General features: G+C 44.5%; 1 protein-coding gene across 4 annotated transcripts in view; it reads left to right on the forward strand.

Moving 5' to 3' along the window:
• Positions 1 to 19,176, forward strand: part of ZSWIM8 (zinc finger SWIM-type containing 8) — a 64,775-nt gene that overhangs the window by 43,199 nt on the left and 2,400 nt on the right. The window contains exons 10-24 of one of the 4 annotated variants that reach the window (XM_075758574.1): positions 1,238 to 2,246; positions 3,057 to 3,188; positions 4,116 to 4,295; positions 5,614 to 5,797; positions 6,361 to 6,459; positions 7,808 to 7,932; positions 9,246 to 9,477; positions 10,220 to 10,372; positions 11,178 to 11,400; positions 11,597 to 11,886; positions 12,647 to 12,870; positions 13,161 to 13,643; positions 14,223 to 14,391; positions 16,782 to 16,865; positions 18,285 to 18,500. In XM_075758574.1, coding sequence (XP_075614689.1) covers positions 1,238 to 2,246; positions 3,057 to 3,188; positions 4,116 to 4,295; positions 5,614 to 5,797; positions 6,361 to 6,459; positions 7,808 to 7,932; positions 9,246 to 9,477; positions 10,220 to 10,372; positions 11,178 to 11,400; positions 11,597 to 11,886; positions 12,647 to 12,870; positions 13,161 to 13,643; positions 14,223 to 14,391; positions 16,782 to 16,865; positions 18,285 to 18,500 — 3,803 coding nt within the window. Of the gene's footprint in view, positions 1 to 1,237; positions 2,247 to 3,056; positions 3,189 to 4,115; positions 4,296 to 5,613; positions 5,798 to 6,360; positions 6,460 to 7,807; positions 7,933 to 9,245; positions 9,478 to 10,219; positions 10,373 to 11,177; positions 11,401 to 11,596; positions 11,887 to 12,646; positions 12,871 to 13,160; positions 13,644 to 14,222; positions 14,392 to 16,691; positions 16,866 to 18,284; positions 18,501 to 19,176 lie in introns of all 4 variants that reach the window. The other 3 variants (XM_075758572.1, XM_075758575.1, XM_075758576.1) reach the window with 3 other exon arrangements.

Below are 19,176 nucleotides of genomic sequence, written 5' to 3' on the forward strand. Positions count from 1 at the left end.
TTGCTGTTCTTTCCAGTGAATCATACGGAGACTTACTACCTCATTCCTAATTCATTGCAGGCTCTCATCCTTGTTACCTTTCCTAAGTAGTTCTCCCTTCTTTTTCCTTCTGAAAATCCTCTTCTTGATTAAGCCCTACCAGTCTGCTGCCTTGTTAATTTAGTCCTTTAGCGAACAAATAGCAGCAGTCCATTTTGTTTAGCCCCTTTTGTCCTAATACCCTTTGGACCTAAATTGAGTCACTCTGTTTTCTGTTTTGATTTGATTTTTTTGTTCTTTTGCTTTTGATAGGAAATTTGAGAGGATTGAAGTGTTGGGCTTGTACATCAGATCTCTGAAATGTGTGGCAGAAACAAGATGGCAGTTGATTGAGACACTTGGTGCAATTTCTAGACATGTCTTTTTCTCTTCTTGAATCAGATCATCCAAACGTGTAATTGATTTACACGATCTTGGTCATGTGCTTAGGCCCTGTGTGAGATTTGGAGCTGGGAAATGCAGAAATGCTTTGTTCTTCCCATGGTAGTATGGGGCATGGGACTAAGTGCTGTGTAATTTAGGTCAATATAACCTTACCAGCTTGCTTCTTTCTCAGAGTTATTTGAACATCAATTATTTTTGTCTAGCTTATTCTGTGCCTATGGCTTGCAACAGTTTAGCCTTCTGAGGACAGCCTGCTAAAGCCTAAACTAAATTGTTGGGCTGTAGATAGGCATATCAGCGTAAAGCAAGTAAATGCCTGGGAGGTAGATTAGGTGGTCATGTCTGGCATTGTGCTTCCATGGGTGGGCTGTTTAGATTGTACTTGTGAATGTCTTGACTGGAGTTGTTCACAGGGCTGTTTCACAGCTGCTGCAAACTGTTTTACAAATGTTTCCAAGAGCAGCTCCCCATGGCACTCACTGGTCTCAGACTGCTGAGGCTCACATCACTAGTGCCTTATTTGGGGCAGATAAGCAAACAAGGCAGACAGTATTTCATTTTAAACCTCCTAGTTTGTATCATGCTTTCATGTGGGTACTGTTCACATTTTGTTTCTATATCATGGGCCTATCTAGGATTTGGTTTTTAATATACCTGTTTCCTTTTTTCAGCCTGTCTTCTTACTAATGCTGTCTATACTTAATTTGGCAGATGTTTCTGACCAGAAGGAGGAGGTGTTCTGTGGATTAAGAGGTATTGTCACAGGTGTGTTTTGTGTCTGCTTTCTAACCTGTCCTCTTACTTCTTCTCTTAGGCGGAGGGACCTTTGCTCACAGCTCAGACAGTGGCAGCTGAAAGTCATAGATAATGTTAAGAGGGGTCAGCACAAGAAATCACTGGAGAAGCTCTTCCAGGGTTTCAAGCCAGCTGTGGAAGCCTGTTACTTTAACTGGGAGGAAGCTTATCCCATTCCTGGGATCACTTATAGCAGCACTGACAAGAAGAACTCGTTCTGCTGGGTAAAGGCCATCCAGCAGAGGAGCTGCCGGTTACAGTGTGCAGAAACTGCCTGTGAGGCTGGTAGAACCCATGGGCAGGAGCCTGGGGGACCATGTCTGCAGCCTGGAGACAGGCTGCGTCCCTCTCCCCAGGAGCCAGCAGTTCGTCCGAAGGAACTTACTGGAAAGCGGAAAGTTGTCTCTGAAACGCCGCAGAGGGTTCTGAGGCGACTTTCAGCAGAAGGTGATAAAGCTGTGTATAAAACTGCAGTGGGCAAAGCAAAGTTGCCAGTGAGCAAAGGCTTGACCAGTAAACACAGTGGGAAACGCCGCATGAGCAGTGAAGACAGCTCTCTGGAGCCAGACTTGGCAGAGATGAGCCTGGATGACAGCAGCTTGGCTCTGGGGGCAGAAGCCAGCAACACATTTAGTTTCACAGAAAGCCCACTGAGCAGGAGCTACAGGGACACCTTTGAGGAGGATGGTGGGGTTTACTTCTCTGAAGGACCTGAGCCCAGTGTCAGGAGCAGTTCCATGGCCAAGAAATCACCCAAGGATCCTGTGGGGGAAATGGGTAGCGGTGATGATGACCTGCCTTCTGCAGATGAGAACAGCGGTGGTGTGAGCCTGAAGCCAGAAGAAGTGGGAGAGAATGGTGCAGCGGGGGGTGCGGATGATGGAGAAGAGGAAGACGATTACCAGGTATACTATCTGAATCCACAAGAGGTAGCCAAGGAAGATGATGACAAAGCTGAAGGGGGAAATGAAGAGGAGCAGGATATATTTGCTGGTATAAAGCCTCTGGAGCAGGAGAACCGGATGGAGGTGAGCTTAGTCTAGTTCAAAACACTGTTTTGCAGTTTTATGTATTGTGTACATCACTATCTTGCCACCCTCGTACTTGTCGCACCTACTATGTTGTTAAATCAAGTGCTTAATTATAATGTCATTGTAACCCATTGTATCATAAGGTATCTTCAGTCTTAATGCAGTGGTGTCACATGTGTCTGTTTCCCACATGCTTGACTCCCTATTTCAGTGCTAACTTCAAGTGTGTCCCAGTTTTAGCTGCTCCCATCTCACACTCCAGGATTTACAAATGTAGGCAAAGCAGTGTGTGTTTTTCACCTAGTCTCACTCTTGGAAATGGCAAAATTGAGCTGAAGTTAAAAATGAGTAAGACCAAAACATGCCCAGCAGGAAAAATATAAATCCAGCGATGTAAACAGAAATTCTCTGGAAAGCCAGAGGCAATCTAAATAGTTTGTGTCACATTCCTGTAATAACTTCAAAATATGTTTAGATCTTGCACCTGTATGAGCAAGCAGCTGAAATGGAGATGCATGGAAATAGTTATAGTCAGTCAGTTTGGGGTTTAGGTTTTTTTTGAGTTATTCTCTGATCTTTTATAGCACTTGGAGGGAGGATGGAACTTAATTATGGAAGAAAAGGCTCTTTAGGGGAGTGCTTAAAGGGATAGTGGTGAAGGTCCAGACAAGGAGGACTCTGAGAACACCTGCTGCTGAAGTTAATTGTGAATTGTGTTTGCAGAATCTTTGTGACAAGTGGTTCAAGCAGGCTAGCTCCAGCCTAGGGGAGTGTGGTTTGAATATGACCATCTGCTCTTTCTTGCAGATCCTGTTTGCCTGTGCAGAGGCCCTGTATGCACATGGATACAGTAATGAAGCATGCCGTTTAACCGTAGAGCTCGCCAGGGACCTACTAGCCAACCCTCCAGATCTCAAAGTGGAGCAGCCACCAACTAAGGTAGAGAGAGACCATGTCTAGTTTTGGGGGTAGAGACTAAGTTAGAAGGAGTATGTGGGATGGATACAACAGCATTCCTAGGCATTTCTCATTTGCTGTGATACTTCCTCTGGGTTGAACTTCTCTGAATGTCATTAATGGGCCTGATCACTCTGTGTGTGTGTGAGAGAGAATAAAAAGGATAAAAATAAGAGGCCATTCAGCAGGACATGGAGTCTTCAGAAACTTGAGTTTAGTTAAAAGCTTCTTCACTTTTCTATATGCTTCAGAGAGAAGCTTGGTTGGTTTCTTCAAAGCTGTAGCTCCTTTAGGAATCTATTTTAAATCAATTGAACAAAACACCCTATTTAACATCAGCTTCAAAGGATGTTTTGTTTGAGATACCTGCTACTGTGTGCTATGAGATTATATAGCAGCCATAAGAAATCTTGACTTTTGTGCAGCTCTGTGCAAGTGACCCTGTTTCTTGTGATTCTCTCCAAAACCTTACTCTCCTATTTCATAATGTGCACCACTGGATGTATTAGAAGTTGTGCTGTTTCAGGATAGAGAGTTGGAGAGGGAAGAAATAAGCATAAACTTCCAGCAAATCACTTGTGGTGGCACTAAGCAGTGTTTGTTGTATGGAAGGGTTCCCTTGGAAAGGACAGGCACACAACATCTGCCTGCACAGCATCAGTCCAATAGTAGACATATGTCTTATCAACAGGCCAACTCTTCTACTGTGTTGTGTTGGGGTGAGATAGGGGAAGTGATGATGTTCATCAGTAACCACTGGGATTTGTGATTCCTCAGCAAAGGGAATAATGTTTAAATGTGTTTTATTCTTTCTCCTGTCTACTGATTATTGCGAAGGGTAGGAGGGCAAGCATAGAATCATTTAGGATGCTTAGGAAAGTGTCCTGTGACAAATTCTTCCTCAAACAGGGCAAAAAGAACAAGGTATCAACCAGCAAGCAGACCTGGATGGCAACCAACACCTTGTCTAAGGCTGCTTTCTTGCTGACTGTGTTGAGTGAGCGGCTGGAGTACCACAACCTGGCCTTCCAAATAGGAATGTTTGCTCTGGAGTTGCAGAGACCACCTGCCTCTACAAAGGCTCTGGAGGTATGAAACATCTCAAAAAGGCAGTATCCATAAGCAACATTGTGCTGCTTGAATACTTTTGCTCATGTGGTTTCCATCTCAACTCCTGAAGTTTGGTTATGCTTTTATATGTTTCCTTAAAATTGATTGCAGTTGGACTAAATGGATTGTGTGCACATCCTATTAGCACACGTTGATATGCCAGAAAAATGATCAGAAATACCACTTCATCTGGTGTTACCTTCATTGATAGGAAGCTCAGACCACATGTGCCAACAGGCCTTTGATTTCAGATGAAGCTACAGGCTTGAAAATATTTAAATGAGTACAAAATCTTTTATGAATATATTATTTTGATTAGAACACCTTGTTTCTTATCTTAAATAGGTTTCCAATTTGCTTGGCTAATCTGGGGAAAGTAAAGCCATTTGTAAATGGAATTGTCCATATTTGCATTGGTAAAATGGTTTGAAACTTATTCCTTAGGATGAATTTGTGTAAGTGTTACATGTTTGAAAATTGTTGCCCTTGCTGATACCTCATTTGTTGGCAAGTGAATGTATGCACTATGCGGGCATATTATTTTGGACACTGCTTTATTAGGCTTCCTCTTAAGAAAAAAGAACTGTCCAGTTAAGACTTTGTCTGTGCGATTTGCCGCTACCTTGCTTTTCACTGCAGGGTTGTGCAGTCCCTGGAGGTGTGTATTGGTGTTAGGTATCCACCAACTACACTTGTTACACTAATTATCTGTACTTCTTAGGGTCTCATTAGAAGATTGTGAGATTGGCAGTCACTTGCTACCTAAAAGAAAACAATCCCTTTCACATGTAAAGAATGGAGAGAATACAGGAATGGCACAGAGTGGTGAAATGTAATGGTCTTCATCCTGGTGGCATGCATGCTGCCACTCCATGCTGCCACTCCATGCCCATTCTTCTGCCAGTCCCTAGTCAGTCTCTGTTGTCTTGGATGGATACTAAACATAGCATCCTTTCTTCCTACAATTAAGAGTAATTGCCTTTTCCACTAACTTATCCAGTCAAATGTTTCTTCTGCTGTTCTTATGAAAGCTGATGCATTTTTTTCTGTATGTAGCTCAAGAGTGATAATTTGAGTTAAAAAGATTGTGTATAAATGAGGCAAGACTTGTATTAGATTTCAAAATCTGTGTTCAGTGTAGAGAGAAGGGCAAAGGTGGCTAGGGTGCTAAGAGTTGCTATGATTTAACGATCCAATAAAAACTATTGCTGTACTTTATGCATAGGGAAAAATGGTCCCTTGCCCACAGGGCCTGTGCTGATGACAGCTTCTTCTGTTTCCTTGTGGATACTACCAGGTGAAGTTGGCATATCAGGAGTCTGAGATTGTAGCCCTCTTGAAGAAGATTCCCTTGGGCACTAGTGAGATGAACACTATTCGAGGAAGAGCTGAAGAACTGCGAGAAGGGACACTATGCGATTACCGTCCTGTCCTGCCTCTGATGTTGGCTAGCTTTATATTTGATGTCCTGTGCACTCCAGGTACCGTCTGCATTGGCTTGAGTGTGTGACAGGCATGTTCTGAGATGCCAGGTCTTGAGGGGTTTTCAAAGAGAAACTATCTTTTGTATAAGAACAACCTAATCTTGATTCTTCACACGCTGTTGTTTGCACTTCCTTCCACGTTGCTTTAGAGGTACTTTGTGCCCCAATGGAACTATCTCTCCTTACGTTTGAAAACAACTGGAAACTTACCACATTTCAGCACTCTGTGTGCATTCGTAAAATAGTTATAAATGACTGACTTTTCTACTCTTATGCTGGTTATATTTAGTGGAAGCTAATATAAATCTAGTATTTAAAAAAGAACACAACGACCTGGGATTAGAAGGCTGACTTGGCCATATACCTGCCTGGTTTGGAGCCTTCTGAGTTTAGAGAGAGAAAGAGAAAAAAGGAAAAAAAGCGCTATGGTCTTGAAACTGGTACAAGCCTAGAAATGGGATCACAGGAAGCTCTGCAAATTCAGAAAACTCTCAGAAATGGCTTTTGCCTTGAGTTCCGCGTTTTGAAAGCTGAGCGCTAATTCTATTGTCTTCTTTCAGTGGTTTCTCCTACAGGCTCTAGACCCCCAAGCCGTAATTGGAATAATGAAATGCCTGGAGATGAAGAGCTTGGTTTTGAGGCAGCTGTTGCTGCTCTTGGTAAGAATCTTTTACAAGAAAAGTCTTTCTTCATCCATGTTCTGCATCCTGCCTCATTTTGGATGGCGCGAGTTAGTAGTTCATTCCAGTTTGGTGCAGAAATGAAAGTGTTTGCAGGGTTTGTCAGAACCAAATGCAGAAGGATTCTACACGCAAGGTGTCATGGGCTGAGATAAAACCAGTTTAATAGGTAAAACAAAAGCCGCGCATGCAGGCAAAGCAAAACCAGGAATTCATTCACCACTTCCCATTGGCAGGCAGGTGTTCAATCATCTCCAGGAAAGCGGGGCTCCATCTTGTGTAATGGTTATTTGGGAAGACAAACACCGTCACTGTGAGCGTGTCCCCTCGCTTCCTTCTTCTTCCTCCCAGCTTTATAGGCTGAGCATGATGTCATATGGTAAGGAATGTCCCTTTGGTCAGTTGGGGTCAGCTGTCCTGGCTCTGTCCCCTCCCAACTCCTTGTGCACCCCCAGCCTACTTGCTGCTGGGATGGGTGAGAAGCAGAAAAGGCCTTGGATCTGTGTAAGCACTGCTCAGCAGTGTTATCAATGGTTTTCTGCACATTCCCAAAACATAGCCCCATACTAGCTACTATGAAGAAAATTAACTCTGTCCCAGCCAAAACCAGCACCCCAGGGTTGAGGTGCCTTTGCAAAGCTGTGAAAAATGGAAGGAGGATACGGGACAGGAACTGAATGTTTAATGTAGTAACATGAATTTTAGCTTTCTTCATGCTCTTTTGTTGTGGAGGATGTGTTGCCTGGGCTTTAATGGAGATGAGGTTAGACAATGATAGTGAAAGACTAACAGAAGTACTCTCAAGCATTATCATATAACTCAGGATCTTAGTATACTGTATTCTTGCCTCATTTATCAGCTTCAGCAACAAAGCAGTGATTATATATGTTGTGTTGACAACACATGCACGCCTGTTTTAAAACAGCGTGCAAAAAGGAATAGAATGGATTAAACAAGCCCATCCTCTGTTGCCTCATCTCTGAAAGGAGGAAGAAGAGTTCTTTATGGTTTAGGAATGCTGGCTTGTAGCATCTGCAGAAACCTAAAAAGTTTATTTCAAGATGGAGTTGTGGACTTGCCTGGGTTCTTTTCCCACAGCATGTTAGGATCTGGTTGTTTTGACAATTGTAGCAAGCTTAGTATTCAGAGGACAGACAGCAGCTCCTGTTTATTCATGACCGATGTCTGAAGTTAACAGAAACATAGGGGAAAAAAATAAATCATCTTTTGCCTGTGACAGTGAGGTGAATGAAATAGCCTGAGGTATAGATAGTGCTCAGGATGTGGTGTAGTCCCATGGGCTCACTTGTCTCTCTATCCCCTGCAGGCATGAAAACAACTGTCAGTGAAGCAGAACATCCTCTGTTGTGTGAAGGCACCCGAAGGGAGAAAGGGGATCTGGCACTAGCCCTGATGATTACTTACAAGGATGATCAGTCTAAGCTGAAGAAGGTGAGCTTCCCTTTAAAAGGGGAGAGGGACATGCAGAGCAATTTTGGGTTTTGATGGATTTGATAGATTTGCCAGTGAGCATAAGTTGCTGTGTCATGTACTGATGATTTACAAGCTATGTGGTGGTATTTATATTCTTCCACTGATGCAAAATCTGATTGCACAGTGTGCGTTGCCCTGGAAGAGGCACTCTTTCCATAGGTTTCTTAAGGTCCAGTCAGGAGATGTGTTCTCACTGCTTGTAATGCTTTTGCTTACCCACTAAAACAAGTCCTTTGTCCCAGGGGTTTTCAGTGTGCACTGTGTGTGTGGTCTGGGGATTGATTCTGTTTTGCTGCTGAGATGTTGGCTTGCAGAACAGTATATCTAGAAAAGCCTTTGTTTCTTAACCTCTCACTTCTTTGATACACTAGATCAGTCTACCTGTGCCTTAATTTCCCATGCAAGACAGATAGTAAAACTCTGCCCCTCCACCCCAAAGGAGGAAAAAAAAAAAAAAAACCAACTGCTGAAGCTTTAGGAAGGATTTTATTAATCTTTTATACTCAGTAAACTCTTCTATCCAGCAAGAATATTATTAGTGTCTTTCTGTCTCCTAAAGGAGAAACACTTTTGCTACACTCTTCTCCAGGGAATAACAGGAACATTGTCATCTGCAAATAAATGCTCTGTCGCATTCATGGTGTTCATTTCATGTGGAGAACAAACAGTAGAAATGGACAAACCCTTAAAATGTGGTCATGCATTGTTCCCCAACTATGTAATAAATAAGGACAAGAAAGAGTTATTGTAGACCAGTAGAAGGCAGTTTTAGTGGCTTTACCAGTTTCTCAGTAATGGTATGAGGATTTTTTGAATGGTGTACACAGAATGTTGGTGACTTAAACAAGAACATCTAATGACTGGCAGAACTAAATACAGAGTTCTCCATTTTGTCCTTGATGTACCAGAATTACATCTTTATTGAGAGTTTTGGGTGCTTTTCAAGTAAAGCCTGTGGCTGCTTGAAGTGGAAAAGGAGATATTACTGAGTACGAATTAATCTGCTTTCTAAGTAGTGCAGACCACATGGCTCTCAACTGTGCATTGCTGATCTTCCGTGCAGGACAACAATGCCTACTTTCTAGAGAATAAGTATTTTCTTTTTTTTCCTCCAACAAATGGAATTTATTGTCCACCAGGAAGCTGATTTGGTACTTTTCTTCTATGTCTTAGTGTAATGCCAGTTCTCTTACCCTTCTGCTAAGCTCTTTTTTTTTTCTTTTTTTTTTTTTTTTCTTCTCTCTCTCTCTCTATCCTCCTTGCTGTTAAAGATTTTAGACAAACTCCTGGACAGAGAGAGTCAAACTCACAAGCCACAGACTCTGAGTTCCTTCTACTCATCCAGCAAGCCTACAGTAGCAAATCAAAAATCTCCTTCCAAACATGCTGCCCAGTCCACTGCAGCTATCCAACAACTTCCAGGGACTTCTGTCACTCAGCAAGCTGCTGTAAGCACGGCAGTCCAGAGCAGTCCCGAGACCTTTGTGGAGAAGAGTGCACAGGGTAAGATGTGCTTTGTAACAACTGTGCTGAAACCCTTCTGCTATCAGTGCAAAACTGGAACTGTACATTTTTGTCTGACTGCTCAGTGGTTACTGGAATGTCATTCACCTATTATCTGTTTGGCTGGATCCATTTATGTACACGTTCTTGTGGCATAGAAATTCAAGCTATTTTTCAGGTTTTCCTACCTTGAGCCAGTTGCATAACTAGTTAACATAAAACTACTGTGACTCCATCTTTTAGGTTTGTATCAGAGAGGTGCAGGATTTCAAAAAGTTATGTGCTGTCAGGTACCTTCATGCAAGATAAGTAACTAAGATTCTGAAGGGCATTAGAGATAAACATGGTTTTCTTGAAGCTGTGCCTCCACTTTGTTGGCAAATATCACATACAGCAGCATTTGGTGGAAAGCAGATGCTTCTCAACTCTTCCCAAAGAGATCAATACTAGCTGAGGATGACTGCAATAAGGTTAGGATTGCTGGAGCATATTTATTCTAAAATTTTTCTGTAGTTGCAGCAAATTTTCCAAATCTTGAGTTGTTAAGATTAAATGTTCTTGGCCTGGTATTGGATTATATGCTTAATACCAAAAGAAAACTGAGATAATCCTGCTCATAAAATCCACTCATTTTATAAACCCTACACCTTTTGATGTTTGTATCTTTTAAATAGCCGCATCTGGTTTTAGAGATACAGAAACAAATCCTAATGTTTACCTTGTCACTGTCCTGTGTATGCAGAGAGCTCTCAGAGGTCCCCCTGTGAGCCAGCTGCGGAGGCCACTGTCTTGAAACAAGAGGGAAAGGTCCCCAGTCGTCTAGCCCTTGGAAACCGAGGTGGATACAATGGGAGATGCTGGGGTTCGCCTGTCAGGCAGAAGAAGAAACACACAGGTAGGAAATTACTAGTTCATACAGGATCAAGTGCTGTGCTAGGCAGCCGGCTGGGGTTTTGGCAATTCCTTTGCTGTTTCATTCCACTTGTCAGCCTTTCCTGTGCTACAGAAGCAGCTGATTGTCCCTGAGGTGTTTGGCATGGAGAAATAAGTTTTGCTCCACAGATTTCCTGCCCCCTTCTGTATGGCAAGTTACCATACCTTTCTCACACCAGATATATTCTGGGTGATGGATTAGACAGCTGGAGCTGAATGATTGCTCGACTCTGGGAGTGGAGCACTGTGCTCGTGGGTCCAGAAACAAATTCAGAGGAGCTACTGCCTCTCTACACTTCTCTTGGGAAGGGTGTAAGTGAGAGGCTGAGGATACGAAGAACCTTTGTGTAAATTGTGCAGCATATACTAGAAGGGTTTTCTTCATACTCATACAATCTGTGGAACTTGACTTTGTACATGTATTTGCTTCTTGTTATACTCTGCCACAAAGCTTGACAGATGGAGTGAGAGGCTGGAATGGTGTGAAGGGGGAAAGTAAAATTACATTTTTCTTGGACTCTTCTGCTTTTTGATCTGAGAACTGCAAAATGACACTGATATTGACTAATACAACTAACACTGGCCAAACAGACTAATTTAATCTTTCTTAATTTGCAAAGCTGAATGCCTGGCAGCTATAAGGCTGACTGTCACTGATGTAATTGATCTTAATTGGGATTGTAGGTGATGTGGGTGGTAGGAGTTTACCTACCCACATTACATTTACTAACCCCGGTGACGTTACTGTGTGGGTTCTGGTGTTGTAGGCATGGCTAGTATTGACAGCAGCGCTCCTGAAACCACCTCTGACAGTTCTCCAACGCTCAGTCGGCGTCCGCTACGTGGGGGATGGGCAACAACATCCTGGGGCAGAGGACAGGACAGTGACAGCATCAGCAGTTCTTCAAGTGATTCGCTGGGATCTTCCTCTTCCAGTGGCAGTAGAAGAGCCAGCGGGGGAGCCCGTGCAAAGACTGTGGAAGTTGGCAGGTAATGAATAATACCTATGCACAGAGGCAATCTCTGGGCCTGATGTCAGGGAAGTGACACATATGCATGAGGTGCAGTTCCTTGGGAGTGTTTGTTTTGTTTCTTCTGGACCCTAAAGACGGGAACTCTGCACTCCAGCTGGTAAACTTGGGGTACTTGTTGCTGTCTGAAAGGTTCCTCTGTCTTTTTCTTCTAGGTATAAAGGGAGGCGGCTGGAGAGCCATGCTCCTCATGTCCCAAACCAGCCCTCAGAGGCAGCTGCTCACTTCTACTTTGAATTGGCCAAGACAGTCCTTATCAAAGCAGGTGGAAACAGCAGTACCTCCATCTTCACCCATCCTTCCTCCAGTGGTGGGCACCAGGGACCACACCGCAACCTTCATCTCTGCGCCTTTGAGATTGGGCTGTATGCACTAGGACTGCACAATTTTGTGTCTCCCAACTGGCTCTCTCGAACTTACTCCTCCCATGTCTCTTGGATCACAGGTTACAGCAAAACTTTATTGGGAAGCTTGCTTTTGGGCAGGAAGGAGGGGAGGGAGGCAAGCTTATGCCCTAAAAGTGTGATATTGATGTGCTGTGGTAGCCATGTAAGCTGCTAGCACAGCTGGCAGTACAAGATGAGCACCACTGATTTTACACAGCCATGCTTGTTTTGCCCTGAAAGTTCTTGTGACCTGTTTCTTCTTGTTTGTATGGCAACATGCTTCAGTTGTCAGAGCTATAGACCACTTGTCACACAGAGACTAGTCTTTACTTCTCCTTTGGGGGTCTACTGAAGAGACAGACATTTGTCAAGTTTGAACATGGTCTTTGGCATTTCACTTTCCTCCTCCTCCTGTTTGCAGCCAGACCTACTAACTGCTATCTATCCATGTGGCTTCTAGAGCCTGAAAAACACACCCTTGAAAATTCATGTTTTCCTGACATGATAGAAATAGAGCAACAGTCCAGGCTGTGGTTTTTGGGTACTAAAATCAGCTATAGCAAGTTGTTCTCGCTGTCTCAAATGCATCTTTAGCTTAACTTTGATAATGGTACTCTCACCCATTGCTTGCTTACTGAGGGCTCTTGCTTGTCCTGTGTTTTGGGAGAAAGAGCCTAAATTTGACTTGAAGCCTAAGGGGAACAACTAGGCTTTGTTGCTGCTCCTGACAAAATGAGGAGTGCACCTCCTGTTGAGGGAAGGCTGACTGGAACCATGCTGGGCATACAGTGGTGTGAGAGTCTTTTCTTTTACTCTTAGGGCAGGCCATGGAGATTGGTAGCGCAGCCTTGAACATCTTGGTGGAGTGTTGGGATGGGCATCTGACTCCCCCAGAGGTGGCATCATTGGCAGACAGAGCTTCACGGGCCAGAGACTCCAACATGGTGCGGGCAGCTGCCGAACTGGCACTCAGCTGCCTGCCCCATGCCCATGCCCTGAACCCAAATGAGATCCAGAGGGCCCTGGTGCAGTGTAAGGAACAGGTGAGCATCAAATGGGGGCTGGCTAGCGCAAGCTGATTTCCAGCATCGAGGACATGCTGTTACTTGTGGAATTGGCTCCTCTGCTACTGGACAGCTTTAATCCCAGTTCTGTGGATTTCTCTTATCTTTAATGAATAACTCTGATTATTCTGCTGCATAGTTGTGATCTGTCTGCTCCCCATAGCATCAGTCATTTTAGAGTGCCTTACACTTTTCTCCTGTTGTAGTTTTGCCTTCTTGTGTTTCTAGTTTTGCATTCTTCACTTTTGCTTTTCTTTCACTGCCCACAGGACAATCTGATGCTGGAAAAGGCCTGTATGGCAGTAGAAGAGGCAGCCAAAGGAGGTGGCGTTTACCCAGAAGTTCTCTTTGAAGTAGCTCACCAGTGGTACTGGCTTTATGAACAGACTGTTGGTGGGACTCCAGCCCAGAGAGAAGGTGCTACTGCCTGCAGTGCCAGTGGTGCCCGGGCTGCATCTGAAGCAGCGCGTGGGTTGACAGACAACCGGGTGACCTCTGAGCCAGCCACTGTAACAGTGGCAGCTGCGGTAACTGCGGCAGCAACAGTCATGCCGGTGATCTCTGTCGGGTCGACTATGTACCAGCAGCATACAATGGCAGGGCCAGCAATGGCACATACACACACACAGGGTCTCCACCCTTACACCACCCTTCAGACTCACATCCCCTGTAATCCCCAGTATATTGGACACACTATCCAGCACATGCCGCGCCCAGCTGTCTTCCCAGTGCCTGGCTCAGCGTACCCGCAGGTGAGTTTTGCCTGTGCCTTGTTCACTTATGGTGACTTTGTGTGGCTGCTTTCAGAGGGAGTCCGTCTGACTGGGGAAAGTGTGGGACTCAGACCTCCCGTGGCTTGAGATCGAGCTTCTGCTTTCACTTACTTGCCGATTTGTGATACTTGCTTTGGCTCCCCAGCTCAGCTTACAAGGAGCCTTCTGTGGGTGCATGTAAAGTCTCAAGTCGTTTTTAATTTTTATTGCTCTGTAGTTTCTCAGAAGGTACTGGACAGAAAGCATGTCTTCTTGAGAGCTTGCAGACTAGATAGAGACTACAGAGGGAAAACCAAATAAAGTTTATTTTAAACTCTGCCTATTTTTGAAAGTTCTTGGAGTGGTTTTCTGCAAACTGATTAGATTTGAAAGGAGGAGGAGCAAGCAGATATAATGGTCATGTGGTCCAAGGTAGTTTCTATGCTGCTTCTTCCTGTGCTTCCTCCTCCCTGTCAGATTGGATTTCCCATACTCTGGGGTTAGTGTGGGGCCATTGTGTTTTGGACTACTTCTAAACAGTCAGATCAAGTAGACATGACTATTTATGTTCTGTTTTAGAGTGTCCATCCAGCTTTCATAGGAGCGCAATACCCTTATTCAGTAACAACACCATCATTGGCAGCTACAGCAGTGTCATTCCCCGGTGTGCCAGTCCCATCCATGACGCAGATTGCGGTGCATCCCTATCACAGTGAAACAGGACTATCACTGTCTTCCAATGTAGCAAGTAAGTGTTACAGCTCTGGGCTGTGCATAGTGTATGCTTATTTACTGTGCCTCTGAGCTGCAACCCAGTCGAGTCTTGCTCATCATTGACCACAGGTGGGACCAGGGTTCTTGCACTGAAAAGTTCTAGCCAAATCCACTCCATCCTAAAGATACGCATGCTTGGTGGTACTGGGATTTGTAATGGGGCCTGATTCAGCTGGTGGGGCTTTAATTTCTGTTTAGCTAAATTTCCAGTATAAGATTATTTTGGCCTCTCAGACTAAAGTGTGTTTGGAGCCTTCCTGGCCTTTCTGACCTCTAACTTATTGGACCTTTATTCCCCCTCTCCTTTGGGCAAGGTAAGCATAGATGATCTTGATCTTGTGGTTCCTTTGGGTCAAATGAATAGAGAGTGCGGGAAGCAGGCAGACTTCTGCTACAATAGCACTAATAGATGTCTTTCCTGCCTGAAGGGACTGGAAGCAGCCAGTACCTGAAATGTGGAACTTCTGTAGAGAAGATGTGTTTTGGCAGGATCCTGTCAATGACAATCTGAATGATTGCTCACATGTTGTATTGGGGCTAGAGCGGTGGTGAAGACCCATCAAGTAGTGTGCAGCACTGGGACAGCAGATATTGACTGAATTGTGGACATGCTCTCATTGCCATGGTGTTTTGCACCAGTGGGTCATGGTTGACCCAGGCTCTGTTATCCCCTCACTGGTGAGGCTGTAATGTTTGCCTCTTAGTACATTTGCTTATCAGTGCTTCGCAACTCACCAGATGCTGGAAGACTGGTATGTGGTAAAATACTTAAGAGCTGCCTTGGCCTCCTTCATATCCAGATTATCAGGAGAATCTTTTCAGTTATTTTTATCTTGCATTTTGATGCCAGAAAGCTACCACAAAAGCAAATAGAATAGTCCTGAAGGCCTCAGGATTTGAAGAGCATCCTTTGCTTTGCCTTAGTCCTCAGCTGATGCTGTGACTCTTAATTGTGAGAAACCATTTCTGTACTCCTCCAAAGAGTTATGAATCTTCCAGAACTAACTCATCCTAGAGCACTTAAAATAATGAAAGGAAAAACCAACCCCACCCTTTCCAATTGCCATTGTTTATGGCTTGCATAAAGTTCTGTTTTCAGTTCTTAAAATACTGTTTCACTGTTCCTGGAGTACATAGTCACGTGGCGACGCTTGAGCTCTGGCAACAATTCAGCTCATTCTTATGGGTTATTCTCCTTGGCCAGACTTCAAATGCAGCATGGATTTTGTCCCACTTTGTGGGTTGTTTGGCACCATGTGTCTGCTTGGTTGAGGAGGTCAGACAGATCTTTCCCGGGAGGCACATTGTTCTCAGGTATTCAACTATTCACTAGTAAACATTTAAAAAAATATGCTGGAGGTGGCAGGGGAAGAGGAGAAATCAGAACTCGGAGCATTGCCCAAGCTGGTGTAGTAGCACCACAGAGAAGCTGTGAAATAAGGGTGACACTGTGCACACACCTAATGGCATCTCTGGTCTGGAATTCTCAGCAAACCTTGCTTTTTCTTCTCTGTACCTTTCTTGAGAGGGAAAGTTTGATAAACTTGAGTCCCTTGTCAGAGTACAGTTTACTGGCTCAGTGTTAACTGCTGTGTGTACGAGTTTAGGTGGTACAATGTAATGGATTTTCCTGTGATTTCCCTTGATTTTGCCCATACTGGTTAAGTGAAGGTGACAGAGCTTCTCAAGTTTCCTTGCTGTTTTTACTGTTGGTATGTTCTGCCAGTGTATGCAATGGCTGTTCTTTCCGAGGATGGATTGGAGGCTAGCCTCCAGTAACACCCTTCCTGCATGGTAGCTGGATGGAGTCATAGCTGTCTTACAGCAGAAGTGGAGGAACCTCACAATGTTGGACTTGATCTTTGAGTGACTTAATACTGTTCCTGCTCAATGATTTTCCTCAGCAGTTTCTCGTCAGGTGTAGACATGCACATGCTTGTTTCCTTGGACAAGAAATCAGAACCAGACATGTTGTTAAATAATAGCAAAGACCTTTGAGTCAACACATGTATTTACATGTAAAACATGGATGATATGCACGTTCATGGTATACTGCAAAAGGCCCTTCAGGCCGTGCTTGCAAACAAAATAGAGATGTTCCTAGCCTGTTATATTTCAGTTGTAAGTGTATGGTTTTTGGTTGCTGTATTGTTCTGTTTAGGGGAACAGAACACTACATTGGCAGGGGGCGGTCAGGTGAGGGAGATGATGGCCCAAGGAAACCTTCTTTTAGGCTGGTGGTGGGTCCTAATGCTGCTGTTTTGCTCTCTTCAGTAGGAAGTGTCCATGCAGGATCAACGTTCCCAGCGATTCAGGGGGCTTCCTTGACAACTCTGTCCTCACAGCCCAACTCCCTTGTTACAGGGGGTTTTCCTGCCGAGGATGAGCAGCACAGTCAGCCTGTGAGCCCCCAGGGTCTGCACTACCTCCACTCCGCATACCGAGTTGGTAAGGACGGCCAAGTGGGTTTCTGTGGCCCCCTCAAGAGGGATTCAGGGCAAGGCTGCAGGTTTTCACTATCATTTGGCAATTTGCTTCTGCACCTGTTGGGGGTGATGGCATCTTAGCTACATGGGGAAAGCCAGTTCATGATCATGTGTGGAGGCTAAAAATGGAGACAAAGCGATAGACGAATGAACAGTTGTTGTTGAGAACCATCAGAGTAGAAGAGAAAGCTGTGTAGGTTAGAGCTGGGAAGAGTCTTGCCTTTCAGCAGGTGTATGCAAAGGAGTCTGGATAGCGCTCTGAGGATGTGATTGTGTAAGTTGCGACTGTGAAAAAATAGACTTCAGCTCCTGCTGCTCATGGATGGTGCAGGCACACCTCTAGTTTAATGATACCAGTTGAGTCTTCAGAGGCACAGAGGGATGTGCCCTGTGTCTCTCCAGAGATGACATTGAAGACTGACATGGAGGGAACTTATATTTTGTGGAGAGTGGGTATGTAATTAGCATTCTTTTCCCAGTCACACTAGTTATGAGGAAATAGAGTCTCTGCCTGAACTGCCATGGGTACAAGGATATCAGTCTTGGGGTTTGTGACTGAGCTTAGATTGCAGTAAGCTACTCGTACATAGGCATGGTCCAACCCAGTGGATACTTGTGGAGGGAGAAGAGAGCCTCTAAGATAAGCAAAGTCAGCCCAGGGCAGCAAACAAACAGCAAGAAAATGGAAGGAAGGCTATCTGGAGGTTGCTTGAGGGTTTTTTGTTGAAAGCTAGAGAAGAAAGTACTTGTTAGCCAGAAAAGGGTGCAGATGTCATTGTAAACATCACAGTGGTAAGTGGTAAACCATGAAGGGCATTTAATAGCCTGAATAACAGAGAAGGGGGTGGGGGAAGAGGGTCTGGAAGATCAAGACATAGTGCCTGTTGGTATTTTAAAACTTTTTAAATGGGCAGCTTTGTGTGAAGAACTCTAGTGGAATAAGTGAAATATTTGCAGATTGGCAATACTGCAGCTCAGTGTTGGCCTGTTGTCTTGCAGCTGAGTTGGTTGGTGTGGGTCGCTTTTCTGCTGCAAAATTTGGAGCAAATGCATTGCTTTGAGGACACCTCTTGTAGTGCAGCTTTTGGGGCTATCTGCTTGACCCTGCTGACTAGTGGAGTGTCTCTTGGCAGCTCTAGTGAGGTGTGATGGCTGCGCAGATTTCCCAGCCTGGAGCAGCAGATCCGGATGTTCTTGCAGATACTTCCTATGGTGACAGGCTCCAAGATGGGCCTTTTGTTTCTCTCTGGACTCTTCGCAGCTAGGGAATTTTCTGCTGATGAAGGGCAGGCCGATCAGGTGGTTTTGCAGTGAGTGAAGTGCTAGACTAAGTCTTACTGGGCAGAAGTGCTGCTTGACTCTGGCTGCCCCTTTCTCACAGGGATGCTGGCTCTGGAGATGCTTGGCCGAAGAGCTCACAACGACCATCCCAACAACTTCTCCCGCAGCCCACCCTACACGGAGGATGTAAAATGGCTCCTTGGGTTAGCTGCGAAGTTAGGTAAGGCTCAGAGCAGTACTTCAGCAGAAATCCACTTGCTGGGATTTGGACCATGGTGGGAAAAAGCTCTCCAAAGAGTGAAACTTCAGAGATTGGGTGAGCCTGATATCTGATCCCATTTCTGAGAATGTTTCAGAAGATGCCTGCTACTCTTTCATCCAGGCAGTTGTCCCATTTCTGGGTTCTGTAGGCATGCTGTAGACTTTTGAGGCACTGGATGAAGTGCATGGGGTTAGACAGGACTCAAAACTTGTATCTCTTCCATTCTATAACAACAACTTTTTCTTTTCCATTATCTTGTAGGTATTCCTCTTTCTTACATATATTTACACCTTCTGTGAAGACCTTTTATAGCAATAGGTGCTCAAACCACCAATTATTTGGTTTTTTTTGTTTTTACTTCCACTTTGCTCTTGGATCTTTTTTGTCAGTTCATTTTTTAATTCTTTCATCTGCAGTAAGAACTTTTAAAAAAACAACAACCCAATCTCTACAGTCTGTCTAGTGGCATGGCTTCTGCTGCTGGGGAGCTCCACTGTAGGCAGCAGTGAGGAAGCTTGACTGTCTCTCCAGGCTCCCTAAGGCCTGAGGGCTGGAGCATCTAGGCGCTTCCTAGGTGGGGAGGCAAGCAGCAATGGTACGAGGTGCAGTGCATCCTTGCCTCTGTAGTTACGTTGCACCTCAGTTTTCTTACATGTTCATATTTAAAGACAGGTGAACTGGGAATATCAGTGACTGAGGTAGTACCTGGTCTCTACTCAGACCTCACGGA

The sequence above is a fragment of the Balearica regulorum genome, chromosome 7, assembly GCF_011004875.1.
Source record: "Balearica regulorum gibbericeps isolate bBalReg1 chromosome 7, bBalReg1.pri, whole genome shotgun sequence".
Lineage (NCBI taxonomy): Eukaryota > Metazoa > Chordata > Aves > Gruiformes > Gruidae > Balearica > Balearica regulorum.